At 37.8% G+C, this 25,103-nt stretch overlaps 2 protein-coding genes across 7 annotated transcripts in view; one reads left to right on the forward strand and one right to left on the reverse strand.

Moving 5' to 3' along the window:
- Positions 1-57: 57 nt before the first annotated feature.
- Positions 58-9,121, reverse strand: LOC138356896 (proteoglycan 4-like). The gene is made up of 5 exons (XM_069313284.1): positions 8,853-9,121; positions 8,124-8,430; positions 6,544-6,806; positions 4,740-4,863; positions 58-4,151 (listed from the first exon to the last, which is right to left on the reverse strand). Exons 2-5 carry the CDS (start codon positions 8,245-8,247, stop codon positions 2,332-2,334), a joined length of 2,331 nt encoding a protein of 776 aa, XP_069169385.1. The 5' UTR covers positions 8,248-8,430; positions 8,853-9,121; the 3' UTR covers positions 58-2,331.
- Positions 9,122-18,032: 8,911 nt separating this feature from the next.
- Positions 18,033-25,103, forward strand: part of LOC123771728 (mediator complex subunit 6) — a 29,377-nt gene continuing 22,306 nt past the window's right edge. For 5 of the 6 annotated variants that reach the window (XM_069313286.1, XM_045764447.2, XM_069313287.1 and 2 more), the window contains exons 1-4: positions 18,033-18,188; positions 21,077-21,239; positions 23,129-23,303; positions 24,199-24,339. In XM_069313286.1, coding sequence (XP_069169387.1) covers positions 18,170-18,188; positions 21,077-21,239; positions 23,129-23,303; positions 24,199-24,339 — 498 coding nt within the window. In that variant the 5' untranslated portion in view covers positions 18,033-18,169. Of the gene's footprint in view, positions 18,189-18,357; positions 18,486-21,076; positions 21,240-23,128; positions 23,304-24,198; positions 24,340-25,103 lie in introns of those variants that run through there. The other variant, XM_045764448.2, reaches the window with a different exon arrangement.

Below are 25,103 nucleotides of genomic sequence, written 5' to 3' on the forward strand. Positions count from 1 at the left end.
AGTAAATCAGATACAAGATATAGATATTGGTGATATAGGCTTGTATGATCATATGAAGATCAATAGATCTTATAGATCATATGAAGCAAGTCCAATTATGGAGCACAAAAGGCATCTAATAGCCTTAATAACCCTTCAGCGGATGATAGGCCTTGAGCCCAACATTGAACCAAAGCCTAAAACGCTGTGTTTCACAGCGTTTGACATGCAGTTTTAGCTGCCTTGTCTGTGTTGTCATGCTGGATACAATGAGGCCAGTAGATAATGCCATATGAAGGGGAAACGCCAAAAAAAAGAAGTCTGGTTGAGGATATTGCACGTACCATAATAATTTAACAATATATGTAGAACAGATATTAAAATATGCAGCGCCAGATTGAAGCCTATATCTTGTTAAATATGATACAAATTTAAAATAATTGATAGATTTTCCGTCAAGACAAACCCCAAACTGAATGTGCTGTGAAGAATGACGAAACGTCGCAAATCCATTATATTGGAAAAATTCTCAAATGGAATATGATCGTAGAATATAAGATACCGAGAAACATCCTAACCGTGTCTACGACTGGAGGAAGCTACAAGATATACCTCCTACAGGGCACAGACCCTTAAACATGCTCATTTCTCAATCCATGGAATTGTGAGGCGAGACGCTGCAGCAGGTGAGTAATGTCCCTTACCACAGGAAGTAAGCTCGATGGAGCATCATCAGAAGCCTGAGAAAAGGCTTATAAAAGATCAAAATTGTATTTAAAAAACAATTAAAGCCTATGTGAAAGGATAAAAACACTCGCATCCTATTCTTACTTTATTGACAGATTAAAAATAAAACTGATCAATTCTGATAATTATATAGACAATCATAAATTACTAGGCCACTTCAAGTAAAGTTCACTGAAATGGCAATAGTACGGCACTGTACACCAACTCGCTCGTAATGTAGTTGATTTCGTTCTCGGTTCACAATCGGGGATCCCGGATTTGTTCCCCGGTAGGGAAAGTCTCCTTTCACCTAATGCTTCTGTTGACCTAGCAGTAAATAGGTATACCCGGGAGCTGGGCAACTATTTCATCCTCATGGGAGTCGGTAGTTCGACCTTGCGATACCACGATACAAGCCTAAAGTATATATATACATATACACAGGGTTCTTGTCCCCAACAAAACGAATTGAAGTCACTAGTATGGTAACTGTACACACCTACCCACTGCTAAAGTTTCACTAGCATGACCACCTCTCTCAACACTTTCAAGTTGTGCACTTCCATTAAGTGGGTGATAAAGCCACACATAAAGGAAGTGCAATAAATAACTCTTATTCTGTTATTTAAATGGACTTGTTAGCATGTGATGTACGTGAATTACAAACTGTTACAAAAAGTAACAAACATACAATTTGAAAAACACTATTAAACACAAGACACTTATGGCTTTGTTAGACTTAGTCAGGCCAACAGCTCTTCCGCAGTCACAATGTTAGTGGTGACACTACAGATCCATTAATTATAACAATTTTATAGATATAATTATAGATCCTGTCTTTGTAATTGCAGCTTCTTGATTGTGTTGCTGAAAGGTAATATACAACAGACTACCAACAATGAGTATATATTAATTCTGTATATAATAAAAAAAATGATTTATATATATATACAATACACCGTCCATCCTCCTGTTTAGAGAGTACCTATTGTGACGCTCGTCAATAGTCACAAATTCGTACGTACTTAGCTTTTAGATAGTATACTGACTAGTAAGGAATTCTTAAAAAAATGAAGCTAGAAAACACGTATTCCTAGGCTTAGTATAGCACAAATATGTACTATATTAGGCCTCAGATATCGTGTATTAGGCCTAGGAAAGTATCACTAAACCAAATCTAATACGAATTATTCTAATTTGTATACAGACACAGTCTCACTCTTAGTATACACTACCTTGATGCTTCCCATTTGCCATCATTAATACCTGCCCAAAAGGTAAATTTTCTGTTACACTTTGGTAGATAAAGGTTTACTCTATACTGCATTTTCTCTTCCATAGCTTTAGGAATGACCATTGTCCAAGAATAAACAGGGCGCCTTGGCCTAATCTCCGCCATAGGTCACTTGCCTTGTAGCTTAATACAAGAGCTAGTTCGAATACTCAAAGTACATCTTAACAAAAATATAAAACACATATACTATTCCACATTACAGACATTTTTGTACAATAAAGCACAAATAAAATAATGTTAGAATTAATTTTAGGTGTGAGTTTTGTTTGCACTGGCAGGTAACAAACTTACACAGAAAGTAACAAATAACTCGTATACAATAATAGAAACATTTACACCTGCAAGAATGTGGTAAGTGGTGCTGGTGGGAGCTCCTCCTCCATCTCCACCTGGACGGCTCTACAAATGGAGGCTTCGAACAGTAAGGAGTTTTCCTCCCCCTCTGGGTCACCCGGCGAGCATGCGAAGACTGAAGCTGGTTGAAGAGGAGGTAGGTCTGCCAGCGTGCAAGACTTAGAGGTTTCCATCGTGTCACGGAAGGTTGTGGGGGCATTTCTTGGTATAAAGATAAGCTCCATGTTCTGTCTTTGATCTGGTTTGAGTTGTTGATGATGGTAGCGGCAGTAGACGATAATGGCGACTATAGCGGCTAGGGTAACAAGGACTCCAATGGTGGCGGCAGCGACGAACTTCTTTGGTGCGGGATTCGGGACAAATGTTGTCTGCGATGGGCTGGTTAGGATCAGCGAGGATTGAGGTGACCAACTGGACGGAAGTGTCACTGCTGGTGGTGTGATTTGGTTTATAGTTAGGTTCTTTGTTGTTATTGGAATCTTGGCAGTTGTGATTGTAGATGGGGTTGTGGATGCAGTTGGAATTGCGGCAATAGTCGAGATCGTTGTTGTGGTTGTAGCTAGTATCGCGGTGTGGGGCGGAAATGTGGTTGTTGTTGTAGTTGAGGCTGTGGTTGTTGATGGTGTTATGGTTGTGATTGATGCTTGTGGATGTTGTGCCTTTTTTGGTGGTAATAGTGTTGACGTTAGTGCAGTTGCTAGGGCTAGTTTTGTTGATATTAGGAGAGTTGTTAGTGGAAGTTTTGTCGATAGTGGTGGTGTTAATTTTGTTATTGGTTTTGGTGATGATAATGGTGCTAATTGTGTTCTTGGTGATGTAGCTGGTGTTGATGGCATTGGTAGGGCTTTTGGTGTAGATGATGTTGGTAGTGTTTTTGGTATTGGGGAGGCTTTTGGTGCAGGTGTTGTTGGTGGTAAGGCTTTTGTTGTTGGTGGTAAGGCTTTTGTTGTTGTTGGTGGTAAGGCTTTTGTTGTTGTTGGTGGTAAGGCTATTGTTGTTGTTGGTGGTAAGGCTTTTGTTGTTGTTGGTGGTAAGGCTTTTGTTGTTGTTGGTGGTAAGGCTTTTGTTGTTGTTGGTGGTAAGGCTATTGTTGTTGTTGGTGGTAAGGCTATTGTTGTTGTTGGTGGTAAGGCTTTTGTTGTTGTTGGTGGTAAGGCTATTGTTGTTGTTGGTGGTAAGGCTTTTGTTGTTGTTGGTGGTAAGGCTTTTGTTGTTGTTGGTGGTAAGGCTATTGTTGTTGTTGGTGGTAAGGCTTTTGTTGTTGTTGGTGGTAAGGCTTTTGTTGTTGTTGGTGGTAAGGCTATTGTTGTTGTTGGTGGTAAGGCTTTTGTTGTTGTTGGTGGTAAGTCTATTGTTGGTGGTAAGGCTTTTGTTGTTGGTGGTGGTAAGGCTTTTGTTGTTGTTGGTGGTAAGGCTTTTGATGCAGGTGATGTTGACGTTAAAGTTTTTGGTGCAAGTGTTGCTGCTGGTGGTAGAGTTTCTAGTGCTTTTGGTGGCAATGTTGTTGGTGTAGTAATGGTTGCCACGGAAGTTGTGAGTGTGTCCGTTGCACTTCCTTTTGATACAGAGGAAACCTCATCGTCCCTTCCTGACGAGGAAGCCACATTTGGAGAGGTCTTCATCGTTGGTTCGACCCGTTTCAAGGCACCAATGTGATCAGCGAATGTGGCTTCAACCGTCGACACGGCTAACGTGAGATTTTCTGCGTTACCCTCTCTGTTTATCAGTCCCAATGAGGCTGCAACTGTCTGCTTCATGACTTTAAACTCATTCAACGCCCCCACGACAGACTCACGGCCTGGAACATGCAGAAAGACAATATTAGTGTGTATAAATCTCTCAAATCCACGGCCAACACTAATCTGATATTACATCCTAAAGTCTAACACAGCCCCAAATACACGGAGGATAACTCGAAGGTTGGCCTACATGTATAAATTCGAAAGAGATTTTAAAATCCTAATGCACAACGTCACACTGTAGTCCATGAAGATTTATCCGTTTAGAGAGCATAGACTTCTGAATAGATCGTCTAAGCTCATGCAGATACACACTCAACAGTCCGGGAAGGTTCCCTTGCATTCTCTTTAGATAGGCTACGACCACTGGCGTCTTCACCGAGATTTTAACTATAAACGATCAGGCACACTATCATAAAGATAACTCACTTTCTTAAAGCTTGCTTACGTTGCTTAAGCTTATTTTACTGATGCTTACTTTGCTTCTGAATGTTACTTTCTTTGCTTACTTCCTTAAAGTTTACATACCTAATTTAAGTTTGATTACATTCCTAAAATATGATTAATTTGTTTATGCTTTTCCACTTTTGCTGGAGCTTACTTCGATCGAGTTCCCTGTTTTCACTCGTGATTACTTTGCCACTTACAAGAAAATAGAGCTTGGCCTCCGTTCACCCGAAGAACATTTTCCCGGGTGAAAAGGCACAGTCTCTCCTTGTTCACTGTGTTCTCAACACTGAACACCTTGACGTTATCGTCACTCGCGGAGATCTGGAGAGAACAAGGAGATATATATTTATAAGTTCTGTTATTACCCAACCCCACCTGCAAATGTACTCAAATAGATCCAACTCCAATTTTCATTATGTAAATAAATCAAACTAGTTGGATCACCCGGCGTGGCCCAAGTCTCCCCCAACCAAAAGATTGTGCCTTTTGGTTGTGTGAGTAACTTGCCAAACATAAGTTTTTCAAGTTACTATCTAAAATACGCTAATATTTTTTTTTTTATAAAATCGATAGACTTTGGGCGGCACATTTCATATCCCTCGACTTTGTAAAGAGAGAATAGGAATCGAATCACATTCAAGGGATGCATGGGTGACGACCCCGACCCTCCTATAACACTCTCCATAAAATAAAATAGTCTAGCCACAAGCGTCTGGTCTCTAACCTCGAACTGACAAGCTCTTTTTATAGATAGATACGGATATGAACCATATGATACTATAACAAAATGAATGTAGATTTTTTTAAACTAGAAATTTTACTGAGAAATATGACCATTTTTACGAAATAAGAGAAAAATAGAAGGCGCCGTAACGTCAGAGGAAGTCGGCGATCCGGTATACAGATCATGGACTTCCTTTGACGATATGGGCAAGGTAATCTCGTTTTGTTTACTTATATGATATATTTATTTCTTAGCGAATTTTTTTTCTTAATTTTATACACTTATTAACAGTGACATTATGAAATTGTATATATATACATCTTTTGAACATATATCTCTCTCCCCTTTTGCAATTCGTTATATTTAATTTATTGGTAAAACAGTAGCGCCTTATAAATGAAAAACTACCTTAACTCAAACGAATGAAAAATATAAGGTCTTATATTTCGTTTCTTAGGCATATATCATATTTATGTCCACAAAGCTTCTTGGAGAGGCCTATGCAAGATAAAAGTATTATTTTATACATTTTCTCCAGTATTTCGACTGTGACAAAGACGAAACTCTTGTTTTTTTTGCTAGACTTAATAACCCTTCCTCAGAGTATTTAAAAATATTTTTGAGATTACCGTTTCGGCATCAATATTGCGAACCATTTACAGACAGCATTAAGTAACAGATCTAACTTCAGTGACCAAAATAACTGTGCAGGTCCAATATGTAGAGCAATTACATTGTTTTCAAATATAGATGACATAATATAAATTGCAAATTTTAAAATGTTTATATGATGTACATGCGTGTTTAAAATTTATAATCAACTACATGTCCACCTATACATCTCCAAGTGTTTAACCCATATCTTGCAACATACATCAATTGTTCTATAACAGTATGCAAGATCAAAATCTGATATATATAGTTAATATAATCTAATACCATGGAAAATCTTGTTATAATACATAAGAAGTCGATTCTTAAATGCATTTTGACACCTTCGTGTCTGAAAATAAGTACTTCAATTTTGTTATGCATATTTTCTCGTGATAGTAAAAAAGTTAAATGGAAAAATTAAGAGATACCTTTTGATACAAATTTCAAGTTCAGGAACTGATATCAGAATTTAATTAATGTGAAGTTCTGTATATCCAAGAAACAGTACAATATAATGTATTTAGTTAAGAAAACTCTCAAAATAGTTTTATGATTATGTTACAAATTTGTTTACTTAGCAATATATGGTCCTTACTGGAACTAAGCAGACAAAAGTTATGTACCTTTAACGTTGCTTCGCTTGGAATAAGACATTCTGTATTGTTAAATTCGGGCGAAGAATGACTGATGACCTGGTGCTGTAATCTCACTGTATTCACAGCATAGTTCCCAAGCTCCTGTGTCGGCTGATTATTGAATTTGAGATTACCTCCCACCATAGGAACAAGTTTCTCTGGCTGTAGTGTCGAGTTACTGATGATATAGAGCCAACCTCCTGATGTTGGCACAAGAAAATTTTCCAAATGGGATACATTGTACCCACACGCTAAAAAAAAAAGCATAAATTCATATCAGTAAAAAAAATAGTGATTTTTTTTAACTATAAACAGAGCCACACAATAAAACATAAATATAACAAAATGCTTACGCCATAAACAAGGAGATTCTACCTTTCACTAATTAATAAAATCAATATAAACTTATTAAATTTTTTAAAATAATTGGAGATAAATTGGCATCCCTAAGTAAAACGCAATGTATAACATGCCTTTCGGATTCTAAACACTTTTATGTTTATTTTAGTCTAGGACAATTTTCAGGACATATGTATACCTTCGTATTGGTTAGTAAACTATTGTGATAACTATGAAAGTGCTCCCTTTAATGATAGGCCTTAAACCCAATTAGCAGTCGATAAATTTGACAGAACTACACATACACACAAATTTTGCGTTTTACTACACCACTGGCTCATTGCGACTCGCACAGAACTAGCTGCATAACAATTACCTACCAATACACTAACAAAATACGAGAAGTAATTTCGTGTGATTCAAGCCCTTGAAAGCCTTACTTATAAGATAATAAAAATTGATAACAAATCATTAATGTGATAAATAAATGCACACAATATAGGATTCAGAATATCTTATGGATAATATCTCAAACAAAAATAACTCATGTTGACTAACAATGGCTTCAAGAAAAGCAGACAAAGTTCAACAGAAACCACAAGACCAATCAGCCAGCCCGTCCTCATAAACTACGGCCAAAGTCCATTCCTTGCACCCGCCAAACCCCCTGTTTATGAATAAAAATGGTTTACACACGACTCAGATATGCACTACTTACTATGGTACATTCCTAGTGCATGTATGTCTTATTTTAAGACTGCTTAAAAAATTATATACGGATGTATTTAATAATGTTAATACAACATAACAGTTAATAGGTTCTTATAACCTCTCATGAAAGTCTTTTGAATTTTCATTTATGTTTAAATATACATTTTATTTTATGAAATAAGTCATAATATTCGAGTTAAAACTTTATGTTTTTGGTTTCTTATCCAATTAGGATAATGGAAGAGGATGTGGCCCAGTGCAGAGGACACAAGTTCATATATATATATATATATATATATATATATATATATATATATATATATATATATATATATATATATATATATATATATATATATATATATATATATATATATATATATATATATATATATATTGTTTGTACTATACTGTCTGACAAATGTGAGAAAGAGTGAAGACCAGCTGGTATAGGAAGGAAATGTCTTAGAAGGAAAAAATATAACAAATGTAAATTTATAAATTAGAACCATACTTACAAGTTCCAATTTGGAATGTTCCTCTGACTTCAGAGATGGACTGACACCACGCGACCATCACCAGCACTATCCACACGCCCACACCACCTGTACGCACGCCCACACCACCTGTCCGCACAACCATGCCAGCTGTTTGCACACTACACCAGCTGTCCACACACCTGTACCGGCTATCCACTCATCCACACTTAAAGAGGTGTGTTCAAGCTTTCATTTGGGAGTTTATAGGTGCATTTTCTCGCGTGAATAACAACACAGAGTTGTTAAGAATAATACCTGAACCCAGTCGGAGGACGGATGTTTAGATCTGGAATAGGGGAAAAGGGATTGTTCACCGAGGTTTCTAGCACAAAGAACAGCCGAGTCAGACTTGGGGGATGGTTTCTTCCGAGACCAAGCGAGAACGTCGGAGAAGTACACACATAGGTCTACAACCCACACATACACAAGTTTACAAACCCCACAAAGAGGTTTATAAACTTCACACAAAGATTCATAGGTTACATGGATCTTTGTAGAATCTGAATGTAGCCTATTTGATTCATAGGCTATGAACCTTTGATTCATAGGCTACATGAATTCATACTACTACAATGGAGAATTAAATGGAGATTGATTTATAAAAGGAACGAAAATTTTACAGATCGTACAGAGCGAACTTATAAATCCCCCCACAAAACGGGGCTTAAAACCGATCAGTTGATTTATATAAATCACAAAATGGTTTACCTCCTACAGATACGATTTCAACGACCGAGCACGGGTTTATCTTCACAGAGACGGATCTCCTGTTTTCACAAAGTGGTTCACAGGCCACACAGACGCACACACAGACATCCAGAGCCACCACGTCGCGCAAGAATGGTGAGAACCTCCGAGATAATGTGACTCTTCGATACTAACTAAGGTTTTCCCCCACGCCCTGTTTCCGTCTGTCGGTGTTATCTCCAGCTTCCTTCACTAGACCCCGGTTCGGTCCCTTCCTGTTGGCCCCTTATCGCCTGGCCTCCTCCGGTGATCTTGGCATCCAGTGGGGACCTCTGACCTCACAGCCTGATCTCTGACCTCCCACCGTGACCTTTGACCTCCAGTAGCGGCCGAGTACCTCCAATACGGTGTTCCTTGATCTGATATAATGATGTATGAACTCTCGAGGAGAGCCCTGACGACTAGTAGTGACCTTTGACCTCCAGTAGGTCAAAGTGTGAGTACGACTTCCTTCGACACTTCCCTCTGATTCCCATATGTAATGTCATGCACCCTCACAGTACTTTATCTGAATTTACCTGAGGGCCACTAACACCCTAGTGGCCTCGATGAGGACAAGGAGCTTGTCAAAGGTCTCCATGTTTGCCATGATTATTTTTTTTCAAGCTGAATGTTAAAGTTTAGCAGAGTTTTGGCATTTACGACTTCGGCAGGTAGGCGGTTCCATGGGTTTATAACCCTGTGGGTAAGAAAGTGTCTCCTCCTCACACGGGAGACATCTCCCGTCACTCAGGGTGCAGTCGCACCTCCACAGATCTCCAGTATGACACTAGTAATGGCTCAAAAGGGCCACCACTTACGGGCTATTCATGCCAGTGCCACTTTTTGAGTGGCTTAATCTTCATCAATCAATCAATCATCAAAGCGTCTCCTGTTGTCAGTCTTACACCGTGGCTTGATGAGCTTGAAACAGCTGCTCCTTGTCTGCGTTATATCTGACTTTCTGAGGAAGTTGTCTGGATCACCGTCCTCCAAATTGTTCAGTAATAGTGAAATTTTGTACGTTTGACCAAATGGTTGCTATAAGCACTATCTTTTAGTGAGACGGGCTGCAGAATGTCTATCATTAGCTCGACGCTATGTATATCCTGCTGCACGATCTTTCCTTCCTTCGAGGATACATGTATCCTGCTTGTAGGACCCGTCCTAGTCTCTCTCAGATGAGGCTTCATGGGGCATAGATAGGAACCAGCATTGTGGCTGCTGCAACAAACTGGGACGATTTTTTCACTTTTTTCAATCTTGACTCTACACTCTCGCGAGTCGTGTTTCTTACCACAATACCGACACCTGGGGTCAAACTGGCATTTCTATGCCATATGTCCCCAACGTGAACACTTCATGCATAATATGGGCTCCTCAATGTATTTTGCAACTTTCCTGTAGCTTAGTCCTTGCACAAAAATTCTTTCCGGCGCCTCACCCTTTACCAAGGCAACAACCTGGCTTTGTTTGTCACCACGAACACTGTTCCTCTTTACCCATACAACACTATCATTGTTGAGAAGAAGACAGTCAGGATCCAAATAAGTTGGATACTTAAAAACTATGATCTTTGTGTGCACCATACCTTCTTCCGGAGTAACCAACACAATGTTCTGAAAACCAACCGTCGTGAGGCGTTCCACGGCCTTTTCTGTCCCAACTGTTATGTAGGGCCGGTGAAAACCCTCCTTGAAGAGTGGTTCATATTCCATACACTCCTTAGCCAGACGTACCGTCCACTCCAGCTTTTGGTGGAAGTTCAGTCGGCATGTTGTAGGGAACAACAGCCTCTTCCTTCTATTAAATTGCTTCTCTTGAGTCTTGCTGAGTAGGGTTTCATTTTTTGGTCTCTTTGTTATTTCATCTTCACTCTCACTGTCTCTCTGTCTGTGAATATTTCGCCGTTTATTTCTGCTCATTACTACATCAAACGGCCTGTTATTATCTTATCTGCCCTCCTCACTATATGGAAACAAATGTAAACTGTGTCAACAAAATTATTCGCACACCCTCCGTCACTATGTGATGGAGTGCGAAAAGATACGTGAATTTAGAGACAATTCTATAACCAATGTTCCAACGATGTGTAAATATTTCATTCAAAATGATCTGCTACCAGAAATTTTAGCCAAATATCCCCAGTTTGCTAACTGTAGGTAGTAACTAAGTGATTGTAATCTATCTACCGCTGCCCACTGGATGGGGGGCGGTGTGCAGGACAAACATATCAATTTTGACACTACCTCTCCACATGTCAGTTGCGTAATTTAGAAACTGTACTTGTGGTCGATCTCGAACCCATTGTTGATGAGACGACTTATATTGAATTTTGTAACTAGCTCATCAAGATTGTTGCTTGCTTAGCTAAATAAATTGTGGGGTTCAGTCCCTGAGCCCATTATGTGCCTCTGTAACCCTTTCCACTACTGCCCACAAGATGGGTATGGGGTGCAGAAAACTGAACTAAACCAGCCTGCCTTAACATCTTTATATTATGATAATCACATCAACATATCAGAATTAAGATCAGTGTGAAATTCCTGTTTTGGCCAGAATGTCTACCAATCAGCATGAGTGAACTTTTTAATGTTTTTTTCGGCAGCATTATTTCCTCAGTTTCTGAACTGGTTTCTTTAGCTTGTATGTTGTAATAAACTATTCCAATGTTTACAGTTGTTCTTCCTTGTGAAGATTTAACAAAAAATTGTGCTTGTAAGGGTGATAAAGTTCAGCCCCGGCAGCACCCAGTCTTACTCCATAGTTCCATCTTTGTGGGACCTTGGTATAAGCCTAACATGTATGTATAGACTGGCTGCCTGTCCCCTACAAAAGGATTTATTATTAACTGTTATATACAGTATACCTGGCTAAAGCGAACACAGTACAGTTTCGTCATAAGAGATTCCTAGATTGGAATTTATTACCAAATTTCAATATATCAAAGTATTTTTAGTGTGAAATGCTGATATTTTATGCATCATTTGTTGTTTTAATAATATTTCGGCCATCTCAACAGAGAACAGTACATCCTAAGCAGACGTTATATAATAATATTCTTAACAGCAGATAAAAGAAGAGTAATTGTTACCTAATACCAGAATAGAATAAAATTTAACATAAGCTATGGGATTTGCGGATCAGTGTTTAAAAGGAATTCGGAAGTAATAATGATACAGCTGATGCCATCTGTCGGCAAAAGAGAACACTAACAACTAGCTGGTCAATAGTAGCCATAAGATACAGCTTACGCCATCTGTTGACATCAAATTACACTTATAACAAATTACTCCACAAAATACAACTAGCGCCATCTCTTTTTTTTCCAACGCACTATAAATATCCAAACAGCAACCCATAAGGCGGGTTGTTGTGCTCGGGTAGGAGGGGTAGAAATTCTTTGTTGACATTCGCACAACAGCCAATCACAGGAAGGGATCACCTAAAGGCTCCATCCACTTAATAAATCATCTTTATTCAGCACACCATCCTTGCTTATGATATTCAGTTTCAACTTTAATCGACCTAAAAAGTGAAGGGTTAAGTATTTATAAGCATTAATAATGTGATAATTAAATACTGCAGGATGTAACGGGTGTTACAGAAACATGGGCTGGCTACCTGACTTGTGACGTCATCAGTGGGGGTTGCCTCACGCAATTAATATTGATGATACAATGATCCGTTCTCTTATTGAACTCGATTATTCAGTTAGATGGAAATTTCTGTCTTGTACATAACCAAGAGGTTGTGTTTGAAATAAAGAGATTGTTGTGCAAAAAGACTTATTTCTTAGTTTGCATATAATTTATAGAAAGAGTGTTGGCATTCCCAGCAACAGCCAATCACAGGAAGGTATTTGCTAAAAGTTCGTCTCCTTGTTGACGTCCTCAGGAGCGACACATAGATCTAGCTTATGGCTTGCTGTTTCATCTCTTGTATATAAAAAATATGAATATTTCGATTACTATGATTATTAAATGTATGAGATTATAACAGTTGCTACACAAAATGGCTAAATTTTGCCATTAAAAAGAGCTCATAGTGGATTTTGTAATAGAGTTTTATGGAAAGGGAGTTATACAATTTTTTTAAATATCTTCTGATATGGGTGTTGACTTCTCAAGTTCAAGTATGTTTATTGAGACAAGAAAAAATACATCTCAAAGGGATAGAGTAGCTTAGGCTATTTCTGCCCCCTTCTTCTTCAAGTCCGTCAAGGAACTCACAAATTCAGTGAATACAGATACACAAATCACAGTACAAGAATCCCATTTAACATTGCAAAAATAATATATTTTAGGAGTAAATCCTTGTCTATGTTAATATTTATTAAACAGTTAATGGTGCTGACTTCTCAATTTGTGTAGCTAATACTTGAAGGCTTCTCTCAGCACAATGAGTAAGGGCTCTCAGTATAATTGCGTTTATTACACTATTCTTATATCTGTCTGACCATTCATACACATTCTAGTGTTGGTGGGTTTAGTATAACCTTCTGTAGTGAAAGTTGTCTTAGGTTCTCACGTAGACATGGAGGAAAGGGAGTGTACCATCGACGCCTAGTTCATGAGTAAAGTTAACTCGGAAAAGTTGATCCTTTAGTAGCGACAATTCTAGGAGGTTTTTTTTCACAAATACGAATATATTATCGATGTATCTGCAGTAGATGCAAAGTTTCCCTGTGGTATTGAAGGTTTTCTAGTGTTCATATTTAGAGTACCAATGGGCTTTATTTATATTTTTAATACAAAAAAAATGAATTAATATAATGTTTCGATTATTTCTAAATGGGCCCAAAAATGTATTCCCCTAAATAAATGCACATTATTATCATTATGATTGACTAAATCTAGTCCTTGCAGGCGAAATCAGTTGTGAACGCCAGCTAGCGCACAAGTACAAGAGCGCCCAAAATTACCACATAATACATGGAGAGACAGGCGTGTAGCTTCTGACTTTGTTTTTATTAATTAATATTACATGTTAAGCGTTTACTCTTAATACATATTAATATATATAAGTATAACTATCACACAGTAAATGTAATAGGAGTCTACCCAAAAACTGGCCACAGTCAAGTGTTTTGTGCGTTCGACCATGTTTGTGGGCCTTCAGATACTAAGTGTAAACACTGGCGGGCGTCGTTCTTATTAAGCCAAGATTATGTCCATCACATCACTCAACTTCATTTAATAACTATATGCCTGTTAACGAGGGTTGTAATATTGTAAAATATATATGCGAACAAGCCTGAATGGTCCCCAGGCATATATGCAACTAAAAACTCCACACCCCCAGAAGTGACTCGAACCCATAATGCCAGGTGCACTATGCAACTGGTGTACAGAAGACTTTAACCACTCGACCATCACGACCGTACAACAAACGATGGTAGCCGAGGCTATTTGCCCATCATCCCGACGGCACTATGATGGTAATCTTGGGCATAGTTATTTTATCAAATCACTTCATTTTTTGGAGCCACGTAAGCAAAACAAATTAGCAACACAAATTAAGTTAGGTTCTTTTAATTTGTTCTTATACAATTTAATGAATAAAAGGCTTTCCTAATGTGACGATGTCTATTGAATTTTGTAACTAGCTCATCAAGATTGTTACTTGCTTAGCTAAATTAATTGTGGGGTTCAGTCCCTGAGCCCATTATGTGCCTCTGTAACCCTTTCCACTACTGCCCACAAGATAGGTATGGGGTGCATAATAAATGAACTAGACCAGCCTGCCTTAACATCTTTATATTATGATAATCACATCAACATATCAGCATTAAGATCAGTGTGAAATTCCTGTTTTGACCAAAATGTCTACCAATCAGCATGAGTGGACTTTTTAATGTTTTTTTTCGGCAGCATTATTTCCTCAGTTTCTGAACTGGTTTCTTTAGCTTGTATGTTGTAATAAACTATTCCAATGTTTACAGTTGTTCTTCCTTGTGAAGATTTAACAAAAAATTGTGCTTGTAAGGGTGATAAAGTTCAGCCCCGGCATCACCCAGTCTTACTCCAGTGAAGGGCAGAGGTGCCATGGGCACAATCAGAGAACACTATATGAACATCAGAGGTCCACGGTTGTTCAACGTCCTACCAGCGAGCATCAGAAATATTACAGGAACAACCGTGGACATCTTCAGGAGGAAACTAGATTATTTTCTTCAAGGAGTGCCGGACCAACCGGGCTGTGGTGGGTATGTGGGCCTGCGGGCCGCTCCAAGCAACAGCCTGGTGGACCAAACTCTCACAAGTCAAGTCTGGCCCCGGCCGGGCTATACACTGGTTGCCTGTCCCCTACAAAATGATTTATTATTATATTAACTACTATATACAGTATACCTGGCTAAAGCGAACACAGTACAGTTTCGTCATAAGAGATTCCTAGATTGGAATTTATTACCAAATTTCAATATATCAAAGTATTTTTAGTGTGAAATGCTGTTATTTTATGCATCATTTGTTATTTTAATAATATTTCGGCCATCTCAACAAAGAACAGTTCATCCTAAGCAGACGTTATATAATAATATTCTCAACGGCAGATAAAAGAAAAGTAATTGTTACCTAATACCAGAATAGTATAAAATTTAATATAAGCTACGGGATTTGCAGATCAGTGTTTAAAAGGAAATCGGAAGTAATAATGATACAGCTGATGCCATCTGTCGGCAAAAGAGAACACTAACAACTAGCTGGTCAATAGTAGCCATAAGATACAGCTTACGCCATCTGTTGACATCAAATTACACTTATAACAAATTACTCCACAAAATACAACTAGCGCCATCTCTTTTTTTTCCAACGCACTATAAATAGCCAAACAGCAACCCATAAGGCGGGTTGTTGTGCTCGGGTAGGAGGTTCCAAGCTCCGCCCCAAGATGGTATGGGGTGCATAATAAATGGCATATTATTGGTAGATATTCTTTGTTGACATTCGCACAACAGCCAATCACAGGAAGGGATCAGGTAAAGGCTCCACCCACTTAATAAATCATCTTTATTCAGCACACCATCCTTGCTTATGATATTCTGTTTCAACTTTAATCGACCTAAAAAGTGAAGGGTTAAGTATTTATAAGCATTAATAAAGTGATAATTAAATATTGCAGGATGTAACGGGTGTTACAGAAACATGGGTTGGCTACCTGACTTGTGACGTCATCAGTGGGGGTTGCCTCACGCAATTAATATTGATGATACAATGATCCGTTCTCTAATTGAACTCGATTATTCAGTTAGATGGAAATTTCTGTCTTGTACATAACGAAGAGGTTGTGTTTGGAATAAAGAGATTGTTGTGCAAAAAGACTTATTTCTTAGTTTGCATATAATTTATAGAAAGAGTGTTGGCATTCCCAGCAACAGCCAATCACAGGAAGGTATTTGCTAAAAGTTCGTCTCCTTATTGACGTCCTCAGGAGCGACACACAGATCTAGCTTATGGCTTTCTGTTTCATCTCTTGTATATAAAAAATATGAATATTTCGATTACTATGATTATTAAATGTATGAGATTATAACAGTTGCTACACAAAATGGCTAAATTTTGCCATTAAAAAGAGCTCATGGTGGATTTTGTAATAGATTTTTATGGAAAGGGAGTTATACAATTTTTTTAAATATCTTCTGATATGGATGCTACTCTATCTCAAAGGAATACAGTAGCTTAGGCTATTTCTGCCCCCCTCTTCTTCAAGTCCGTCAAGGAACTCACAAATTCAGTGAGTACAAATACACAGATCACTCAATGAACACTTTAATCTTTTCCTCTCTAACCACGCCTATTATATTTTATTAATTTAGTTTTATTTGATTTTATTGCAATGCTACAGTTTACAGAGAACACACACTTATATAACAATCAGTGTTTGAAGACCTCGTCCAGCTCTTCGGAGGTCCGGTGCGTACCCTAGATACAGCACGCATTTCCCCTCTGAACTGCGACACTGAGGCGCTTCAACATGAAATTGGCCGCTCTTGAGTCTCTAGTTTTCCCAATGAGGCCCTCACCCACCTCTTATATATATATATATATATATATATATATATATATATATATATATATATATATATATATATATATATATATATATATTTTTTTTTTGTTTTTCTTGGCATTACTTGGTGCAATATGCAATATTTACAAGTTGTCTATCTAGTATCCTAATATCTATCAATAGATAAACCCCACACTAGAAATGGTATCTGACAGAACATCAGGTTATGACATTCTGTTTCAGCTCCGGTGCTTCGCGAGAGCTTTGACCTGGGGTTTGTATTCCGGCCAGGGGAAAATTGACTGGGCGCTAATCTTTAACTGTAGCCTCTGTTCACCCAGCAGTACTCACCTAGTTGTGCTTGCGGGGGTTGAGCTTTGGCTCTTTGGTCCTGCCTCTCAACCGTCCGTCAATCAACAGGTGTACAGATTTTTTAGCCTACTGGGCTCTCTCATATCTAAATTTGAAACTGTGTATGGAGTCTGCCTCCACCACATCATCACTTCACCTTTTGTTAACTACTCTGACACTGAGAAAAGATTGCTTCTAGTGTCTCTATGGTTCGTTTGCATACTAAATTTCCACCTGTGTCCCCTTGTGCGTGTTCCACCTGTGCTAAATAGTTTGTCTTTGTCCACTCTGTCAATTCCATGTCATCATGGAATTGTCTGATGTCTCCTCCCACTCTTCTGTCTTCCAGGGATGTGAGATTCAGCGCCCTTAGCCTTTCCTCGTAGCTCATATCTCTCAGTTCTAGGACTAGTCTGGTGGCATACCTCTGAAACAGTGAATGTGTTGTTTTAAGCGATTTAGCGGGTCTTATTCCGGGAAAAAAATAGGATTAAGGACCTGCCCGAAACGCTATTCGTGCTAGTGGCTTTACAAGGACATAAGAACTCTTGTATATATAAATAAAAAAAAACTGCCCACAGTCTAGTGATTTGTGCGTTCGATCATGTTTGTGGTCCTTCAGATGAGTGATGTTAACGCTGGCGAGCGTCGTTCTTATGAGTATGTCCATCACTCAACGTCATTCAATAATTATACACCTTTTAACTAGAAGATTTCAACTGTTAATAGCATTATGGTTTTTAATATTGATCAATCATATTTATACGAAACATACAGATATTGAGTCCGAAATGATAACCAAATATGTGTACGATTCGTCTTGTGTACCAAGTGACTTATACCCCCCCCCAACTCACATACAACAACAATAACAGCTTCCTGTTGTATAAGCATACATCTCTCGCCATAAGAGTCGAGTTATCACAGCTGCGATCATGGCTGACCAATCTAAAGGTGAATAACACTTGGAATGTCAATCTTATGATGTTGTGACAGCAATATCTCGTTTATTTTTTGTTATGGTGTTTTAGACCCGAGTTTTTCCTGGTCTGGGGTTCGACTCTCTTTCCTTTTGACTCCTTCCTTCACTGTCAGTTAACCTAATCCGATTGAATCTCTCCCTCTCTTTTAACTCTTATATAATTGGGGATATATTTAGTTGTATTATGTTAGTTCCCAACCAACATAGGAGACCCCAGGCCTGGTCGAGGACTGGGCCATGGGGTCGCTAAGCCCCGAAAACACCTCAAGGTAACCATTGTGCGATAAATTGTGGTGTGGGGGAGACACGGCTGAGGCCAAGTAAATTTTTTGGGGGGGATGTGGTCAGGATTCACGTCGTCTCATTCTCCAGGTGGTTAGCCAAGGGATTTTTAAAGCCTCACCAACCTTACAAAGTCTTAGCTTAGCCAGCCTTATATGCAGTTTTAACAATTAAGAAAAAAGCATCAAATTTAAACAGATTAATTTTTTTAACAATTTAAAAAAAATAAACAAAATATAAAAATAATAGAAAAATGAGCTTGCTCAAAATGCTCATACACGATTTGACGTCCCACTCATCGAGCACTCAACTGGCTAATGATTACAGTTTCCTAATGTATATCTTTTGTTAGGTTAGGTTGGCTTGAATCTGAAATTTTTAACTCGGTCTTAGAGCTGACCTCAGACTGGAAATGATACGAGCTGCTTCGTACAGGTAACAGTTCACATACAGATTTTAAAACCTGACCTTACCAACCCTAATAATATAGATAATAATACTAATACTAATAGTTTATTCATAAAATATGCATACAGTATATATATATAAGATTGTTAGAAGTAAATTTAAAGGTACAGGAGTTGCATATTTTATTTTATTTTTTTATTTTATTTATATATGCAAGAGTTCTTACATTCTTGTAAAGCTACTAGCACGCATAGCATTTCGGGCAGGTCTTTAATAGTAATTTTTCCCGGAATATGACCCGCCAAATTGTTTAGCAACCAGGTACCAATTCACTGCTAGGTGAACAGAGACTACAGTTAAGGATTGGGGCCCAGTCAATCCTTCCCAGCCAGGATACAAACCTAGGCCAAAGTGCTCGTGAAGTGCTAGGGGAGTGATTTACCACTGCCCCACGGGGACTGCCCTAAATTAAATAAAGCTTCTAATTATTAATAGCTCTATTTTGCAATTCATATTGCAAAATATGAAATTTATAGTACAGTATTTAAAAGTAGGTTTTATGAATGATATGACCAGTGTATAAAAAACTGTATTTACCTGAATTTACCTGAGAGCCATCATCTCCAGTGGCCTAGATGGAGAGAGGACTCTGGCAGCTTGTCAAAGGTTCCCTCATTATTCTCAAGACATTTTACCAGTAGAATTTTTAACCGGAGTGCCGTCTTATTATTTATGGCTTTGACAACTTGTCAGAGAATCCCCCTCCCCCCTATTCCTCCTAAGAAATGTACTTAAAGGAAGCCATGAGATCAGCCCTGTCATACATGATTTTTAGTGTTAATTCCAAAGCCCTCACCCTTTCCGTGTATGAGAGTTGGCTTAGCTTTGGAGTGCACCAGAGATCTGTACCGTTCAATAACCACTTTCTTTTCTTTAAAGTCAATGGCTCGTTTCATTATTCCTAAGGGATTTTTGGCATTGTTTTATATTTCAGCTCTTGACTTACTGAGCAACTTGAAATGACTGGTGGCATAATTCTGTTCTTATCTTTCTCAATCTGCCACATGCTCACATTACTAATATGGTAGGTATGAAGCATGTTATATGACTAGCCCTTAATTTATTCTCTTCTACTTCAAACATGTGTGTGGGTATTGGGATGTCATTTGTTTTATGGCAAATACTGAGGTAAAGTATTCCTTCAGCATGTTGGCTGCCATTTGTTGTCGATTATAACTTGGTTTCTCTCATCTCAAGGGTCATAATGTAGTTTTTTTTTGGAGGGGGGCGGGGTTCCTCTTTATATAAGTGTAATAGGACTTGATTGCAGTCAAGTCCTCCAGCTCTTGTTTGCAGTCAAGTAATCCAGCTCTTGTTTGCAGTCAAATCCTAATGCTCTTGTTTGCAGTCAAGCTCTTGGAAAGGCAAGTGGTAGCCTCGTAGATAGAATTTCCCTTCCATTATCTTTTCTCATTCCTATGTTTGCTGATACCAATAATATTAGGATTCTGAGCCTTGGTACATGTACACAATGTGTCAAATTTATTTATTAGGCTTCTGGCATTTGAGGAAAAAGCATTATAAACATATGACATTGTTCTTAGGGGAGTGTGAAATTGGTCATGCATTCTGCACACAATTTTTCTGCATATTGTCTAATTGGATTTGTGCCTACTTTATTGTACTCCAAATAGGCATAATCATAGACTGAGAGACTGACAGGTTACTGTGTTGAGCCTTCAAGTCAAGAGTTCATCTTGTCGCATTTATTTTATAATACTGTAGTGTGTTTACAGCTAGCCTTGGTTTTCTCTTCCTTTTCCTTCCTTCTCATCCACTAGAGTGACAAAAAGGTAAATTGGATATTTATTAAACTTAAGATTTTGGCAGAACTGTTACATCCAGCTGGCAGTGACATAACACTGAATGAGAGAAGCTTAAAGTTGGACAGCTTTAGATTGATTGATTCATATACTGTACAGATGTTAAGGTAAATACAATGAGATTTATAATACAGTAAATATGGTTGAATTTATTAATAATTATAGAAAAGTAGAAAATGATTGCATCTTTCAATTAGGTATTTTATTAATTTTGTTGTAATTCAATTTTAATTGGTCTCTAGTATTTAATGAGTCATGTGAATAGTAAGACATTGTATCCCCGGCAGACAACCCATTACACATATCGTGGCATGACAGCATGTGGGTGCCTCACCTTAACTCGACCAACATCATGGAGTACTTCGGTGAGAGGACGAACCCTTTCTATTCAAGGGACTGCAACAACGAATTCATCAAGATGCAGCAAAACACGAGGGTCGATCAGCTCACGTAAGCTTTTGTTTAATTTTTACAACCCCATAAAAATGAGCTCTGATCCAAGAAATTTATTTCTGTATTTATACATTTTAATAATGAAAATATTTATACAGGTACAGTACTTGATTCTAGAAATATTTAGAATAACCAACCAGTGTCTGGTTTGTGTAAGGTCTCCAGATCATCCGTCTAGTGGATGGATAATGTTCAAAGATAATTTGGATAAATAGGGTATCATAACCTAGTGAGACAGTGGGGCCCAGTTTGTTTAGGGTCTCGAGATGTGAAAGGTGGTAGGGTATCTTGGAGAGAGCCTCGACTGGGAAACTTTTTGATTTTCTGATTCTCCAGATTATATGTACTGTGTATTGTTGCACTGATAAGTCTTGATTAGTTTAGGTAATCAAGAATGTACTGAAGAAGTTACCAAATACTGTACTGTATACTAAATTACTGTACTTTTTTTATTTTTTTTTATGTTAACATTATCTATTAACACATTAGTTACCGGAAGTGAAGTAAGATATGCAGGCTTTTAAACTTGCACCAAAATTCAGCTGGGGAGATTGTTTTGAGAACTCGTCTTTCAAAATTTCTTCACACGAATAGTAAACTTAGCCTCTGTTCTAGGGCTCATGCCTGTCTGAGCCCTAGAAAATAACAGCAGGCTTGTATGAAGAGTGAGGGAAATAAATGAACCAAAAGCATTGGAAGTGTTGAAATGTTTTAAGGGGGGGGAATGTTTGATGGGTAAAGTGTTTGAAGCAAAGCCTGGAGGAAATAAGAATGAAGAGTGAAATGAGGAATCTGTCACCTTCATGGAAGGCAACATAAAGAGAACAGTGAAACCCCTTACAGGCGAATCAACTTCAATAAAGTCTACTTTGAAATTAGGTGTTTCTTTACATACAGTACATGGGTAGGAGTTGGAGAGGGATAGTTGGGCTCCTAATAAATTAAAATTGGTATAGTGCAATGAATGTCACTGGTGTAGTTTTTGGTGTTTTTTGCATAATATTCAGATTTGAAAAGGTGATGATTGCATTTGTCCCATTTGACATCAGAAGTGAGAATGGGAAAAAAAAAGTTTGATATTAACATGTTATAGAATCAGTTACAGGTGATTTGAATGGGAAAGTGCGATTGCTTCCTGAGAATGAAACGATGGATGATAAGGTGTGCAAAGAGTAAACAACAATGACTGCAGACTGTAAGATATACAGTATATGGGGTTGCACCCTTGAAAAGGTCAGTAGTTCGACTTAAGGGGACTTTGATACAAGCCTAAGGTACATACATACAGTCTTCCTGTCCCCCAACAATGGTAATTATATAACATTAAAGAAGTTATGAATTACTAATAGCCACATATTTTAAGAATGCAAGTCATTAAATGGAAGAAAAAAAAAGAAAGTCAAAATAACTATTGGTATGTGCATATGGAGAGGAGAATATTGAAATATTTTTTATATCGGAGTCGTACAAGGTAAAATTTATATATTAAAATTAATCAATCATCTACATTTTAAAGGTGCATGAAGGCAGTCTATATTAAATCCCCTTGCACAGAACTGGGACTCTACTGTTCTGTCTGATGTCAAGCTCCTGCTAGAACTATCCATTTTTGAGGGGCTGAACTATAATAGAATCTACCCCACATATTTACTGAAGAAGTTCCATCATTTGCAAATGGGGGAAGAAGAAGAATGTGAAGAGGTTGAGGAATCATTTAGAGAGCATACTTTGCACATGGTGTATGTGTTAGCATGCTTGATTTTGAAAATGAGAGATCTGAGTCGAGACCCTCCCCCCCCCCCCTAGTTTGAGTGCATCTTTGCACAACTTTGTATACTTTTTACTTGGAGCAATGCAGTATAAAATATGTTCACTTCTCCCCACAGCCACATGCAGGGAGTGGAATATATGCTGCTGCACACACAGGAGCCCATTCTCTACATCATCCGCAAGCAGCAGCGTTTCTCCCCAACACAAGTCAATCCTCTTGCCAACTACCACATCATCGGCGGACAAGTATTTCAGACGCCAGATTTGGGCTCTGTCATCAACTCTAGAGTGGTGAGATAATATCTCTGTCTCCAGTATGTTATTTCCTGCTTGACAAGAGCATGCAGGTAGGCAGTTGAAGGGAGTATCCAACCATTCCTGTTTTCTCAAAACTTGATACACTCATACTTACACCCATAACATAAGAATCAAGGAACTGAAGGCCTATTTGCCTACATGAGGCCACTGCTGTTTATTTCTGCCCAAACTTCTAATATATATGTCTAACCTATGCTTCAAGCAATCTAATGATCCCACATTCATTATGTTGCTTGGCAATTTGTTCTGTAAATTGACAACACAGTTTCCAAACCAGTATTTACCCAGTTTTTTTTTTAGTCTAAACGTCTGCAATTAATATAATTTGTTTTGAGTTCTTTTTTGTATTGATATATTTAAAATCTCATTTATGTCCCCTTTGGTTATACCCTTTTATCCATTTACCATATATTAAATGGATTTACTGTATGGTAAATCTATTTAATGGATTTACCATTACTGTACTTCATATTTATATATCTATATTGATTGTGGTGTACCATTGTCAAGGACAGGAAGGCTGTTAGTCATATTGAGGTCCTCTGATCAGTGCTTACACTGAGTTTGTTTACTGTTAACTATTGCAAAGCTTTGGCTAATTTAACTTCTTGGTACACTATGTTTTGAAGTTCTGCCTTCTATTCTTCCTCCAATTCTTCCTTTTCCTGCTCATAATTTTTCCTGCTCTTCCTTTTCCCCTTCTTATCCTTTCTCTTCTTCTTTCATTGAATTTACCACAAAAGACTTTTTCTTATATTTGTAGCCCTTTTCTGTTTGATTACATCATTACTAGGTATTCTTGTTTAATTCTTCTCATTTGTAATTTGCTTCTCTTCTATCATTATTGTCATAAATGTATCCTTCACAGCTGGCAGCGGTAAGCAACCTGACAAGCGCTTTCACAGAGATGCAGTCCTTCTCACACTATCACCCATCGCGCGGATATTGGTGGCAGTTCCGAAATCAGTTAGAGCAGGCTGAGCAGCAGAAAAAGGATAAGGAGAAGAAGGTAACTTAAACATTATCTTGGTGTTAGATTAGATTTGCTAAATGTTGGGTATATGTTGTGTTTACAAAGGTCATCGTATATGTGCATCTAGGGGAAGGGTGGAGGTAGAAGATAGGTGTATGTACATCTCATACGTATTTGAGAAGGCTCGGAAGATTGAGAAAATTATCCCCTATAGAGCTCCTGTTTTCGTATATTGCATTTTTCTTAATACTATCCAGAAATTTGTGTTAATGAAGCTACTGTATCAGCTGTTACTTCAAATTCAATTTTTATTTTCCTTAATTAAAGCACATTTATTAAAATAATTTTATTTATACAAACCAATAGGAATTTCTTTCCATAACTAACTGGAATTTGCTTATGGATATTTGCATAGAATGGAAAATATCCAAAAGAAAATTAAGAATAGTCACATTGTTCATGTTTTTCTTCACTGAAGCAGGAAATTGAAAAATTAACTCTCCAAAGTTCATTTTTACTTTTTATTGGGTCTGATGCCTAGTGATGCATTTAATAAGATCACTAAACTCCTCACATTTTCAAAGACCTTTCAAATTCAAGACATTTTAAAAATTTCAGGACTGGTGTTTCTGACTACCTGTCGTGTTTGTATAACTTATGTTAGGTCATTTACTTGCTTGCATTGCCTCTCGGTTCTGCACTACACTCTTCATCTCGAGTACTGCTGACACATATATACTGTTTGTTTGCACAAACTACTCATTGAACATTTACTCAACTCATTTTGTTCTTCATGCTTA

This window comes from Procambarus clarkii, chromosome 75 (assembly GCF_040958095.1).
Source record: "Procambarus clarkii isolate CNS0578487 chromosome 75, FALCON_Pclarkii_2.0, whole genome shotgun sequence".
NCBI classification, from domain to species: Eukaryota; Metazoa; Arthropoda; class Malacostraca; order Decapoda; family Cambaridae; genus Procambarus; species Procambarus clarkii.

What these genes read in the sequence shown, in the direction of transcription:
- LOC138356896 (XM_069313284.1), bottom strand. Translation starts at nt 8,247, where the DNA reads ATGGTTGTGCGGACAGGTGGTGTGGGCGTGCGTACAGGTGGTGTGGGC. An exon ending in AACATTCCAAATTGGAACTT is followed by an intron (nt 6,807 to 8,123) that starts GTAAGTATGGTT and finishes TTTTTTTTTTAG; the next exon opens with CGTGTGGGTACAATGTATCC. An exon ending in CAAGCGAAGCAACGTTAAAG is followed by an intron (nt 4,864 to 6,543) that starts GTACATAACTTT and finishes TGTTCTCTCCAG; the next exon opens with ATCTCCGCGAGTGACGATAA.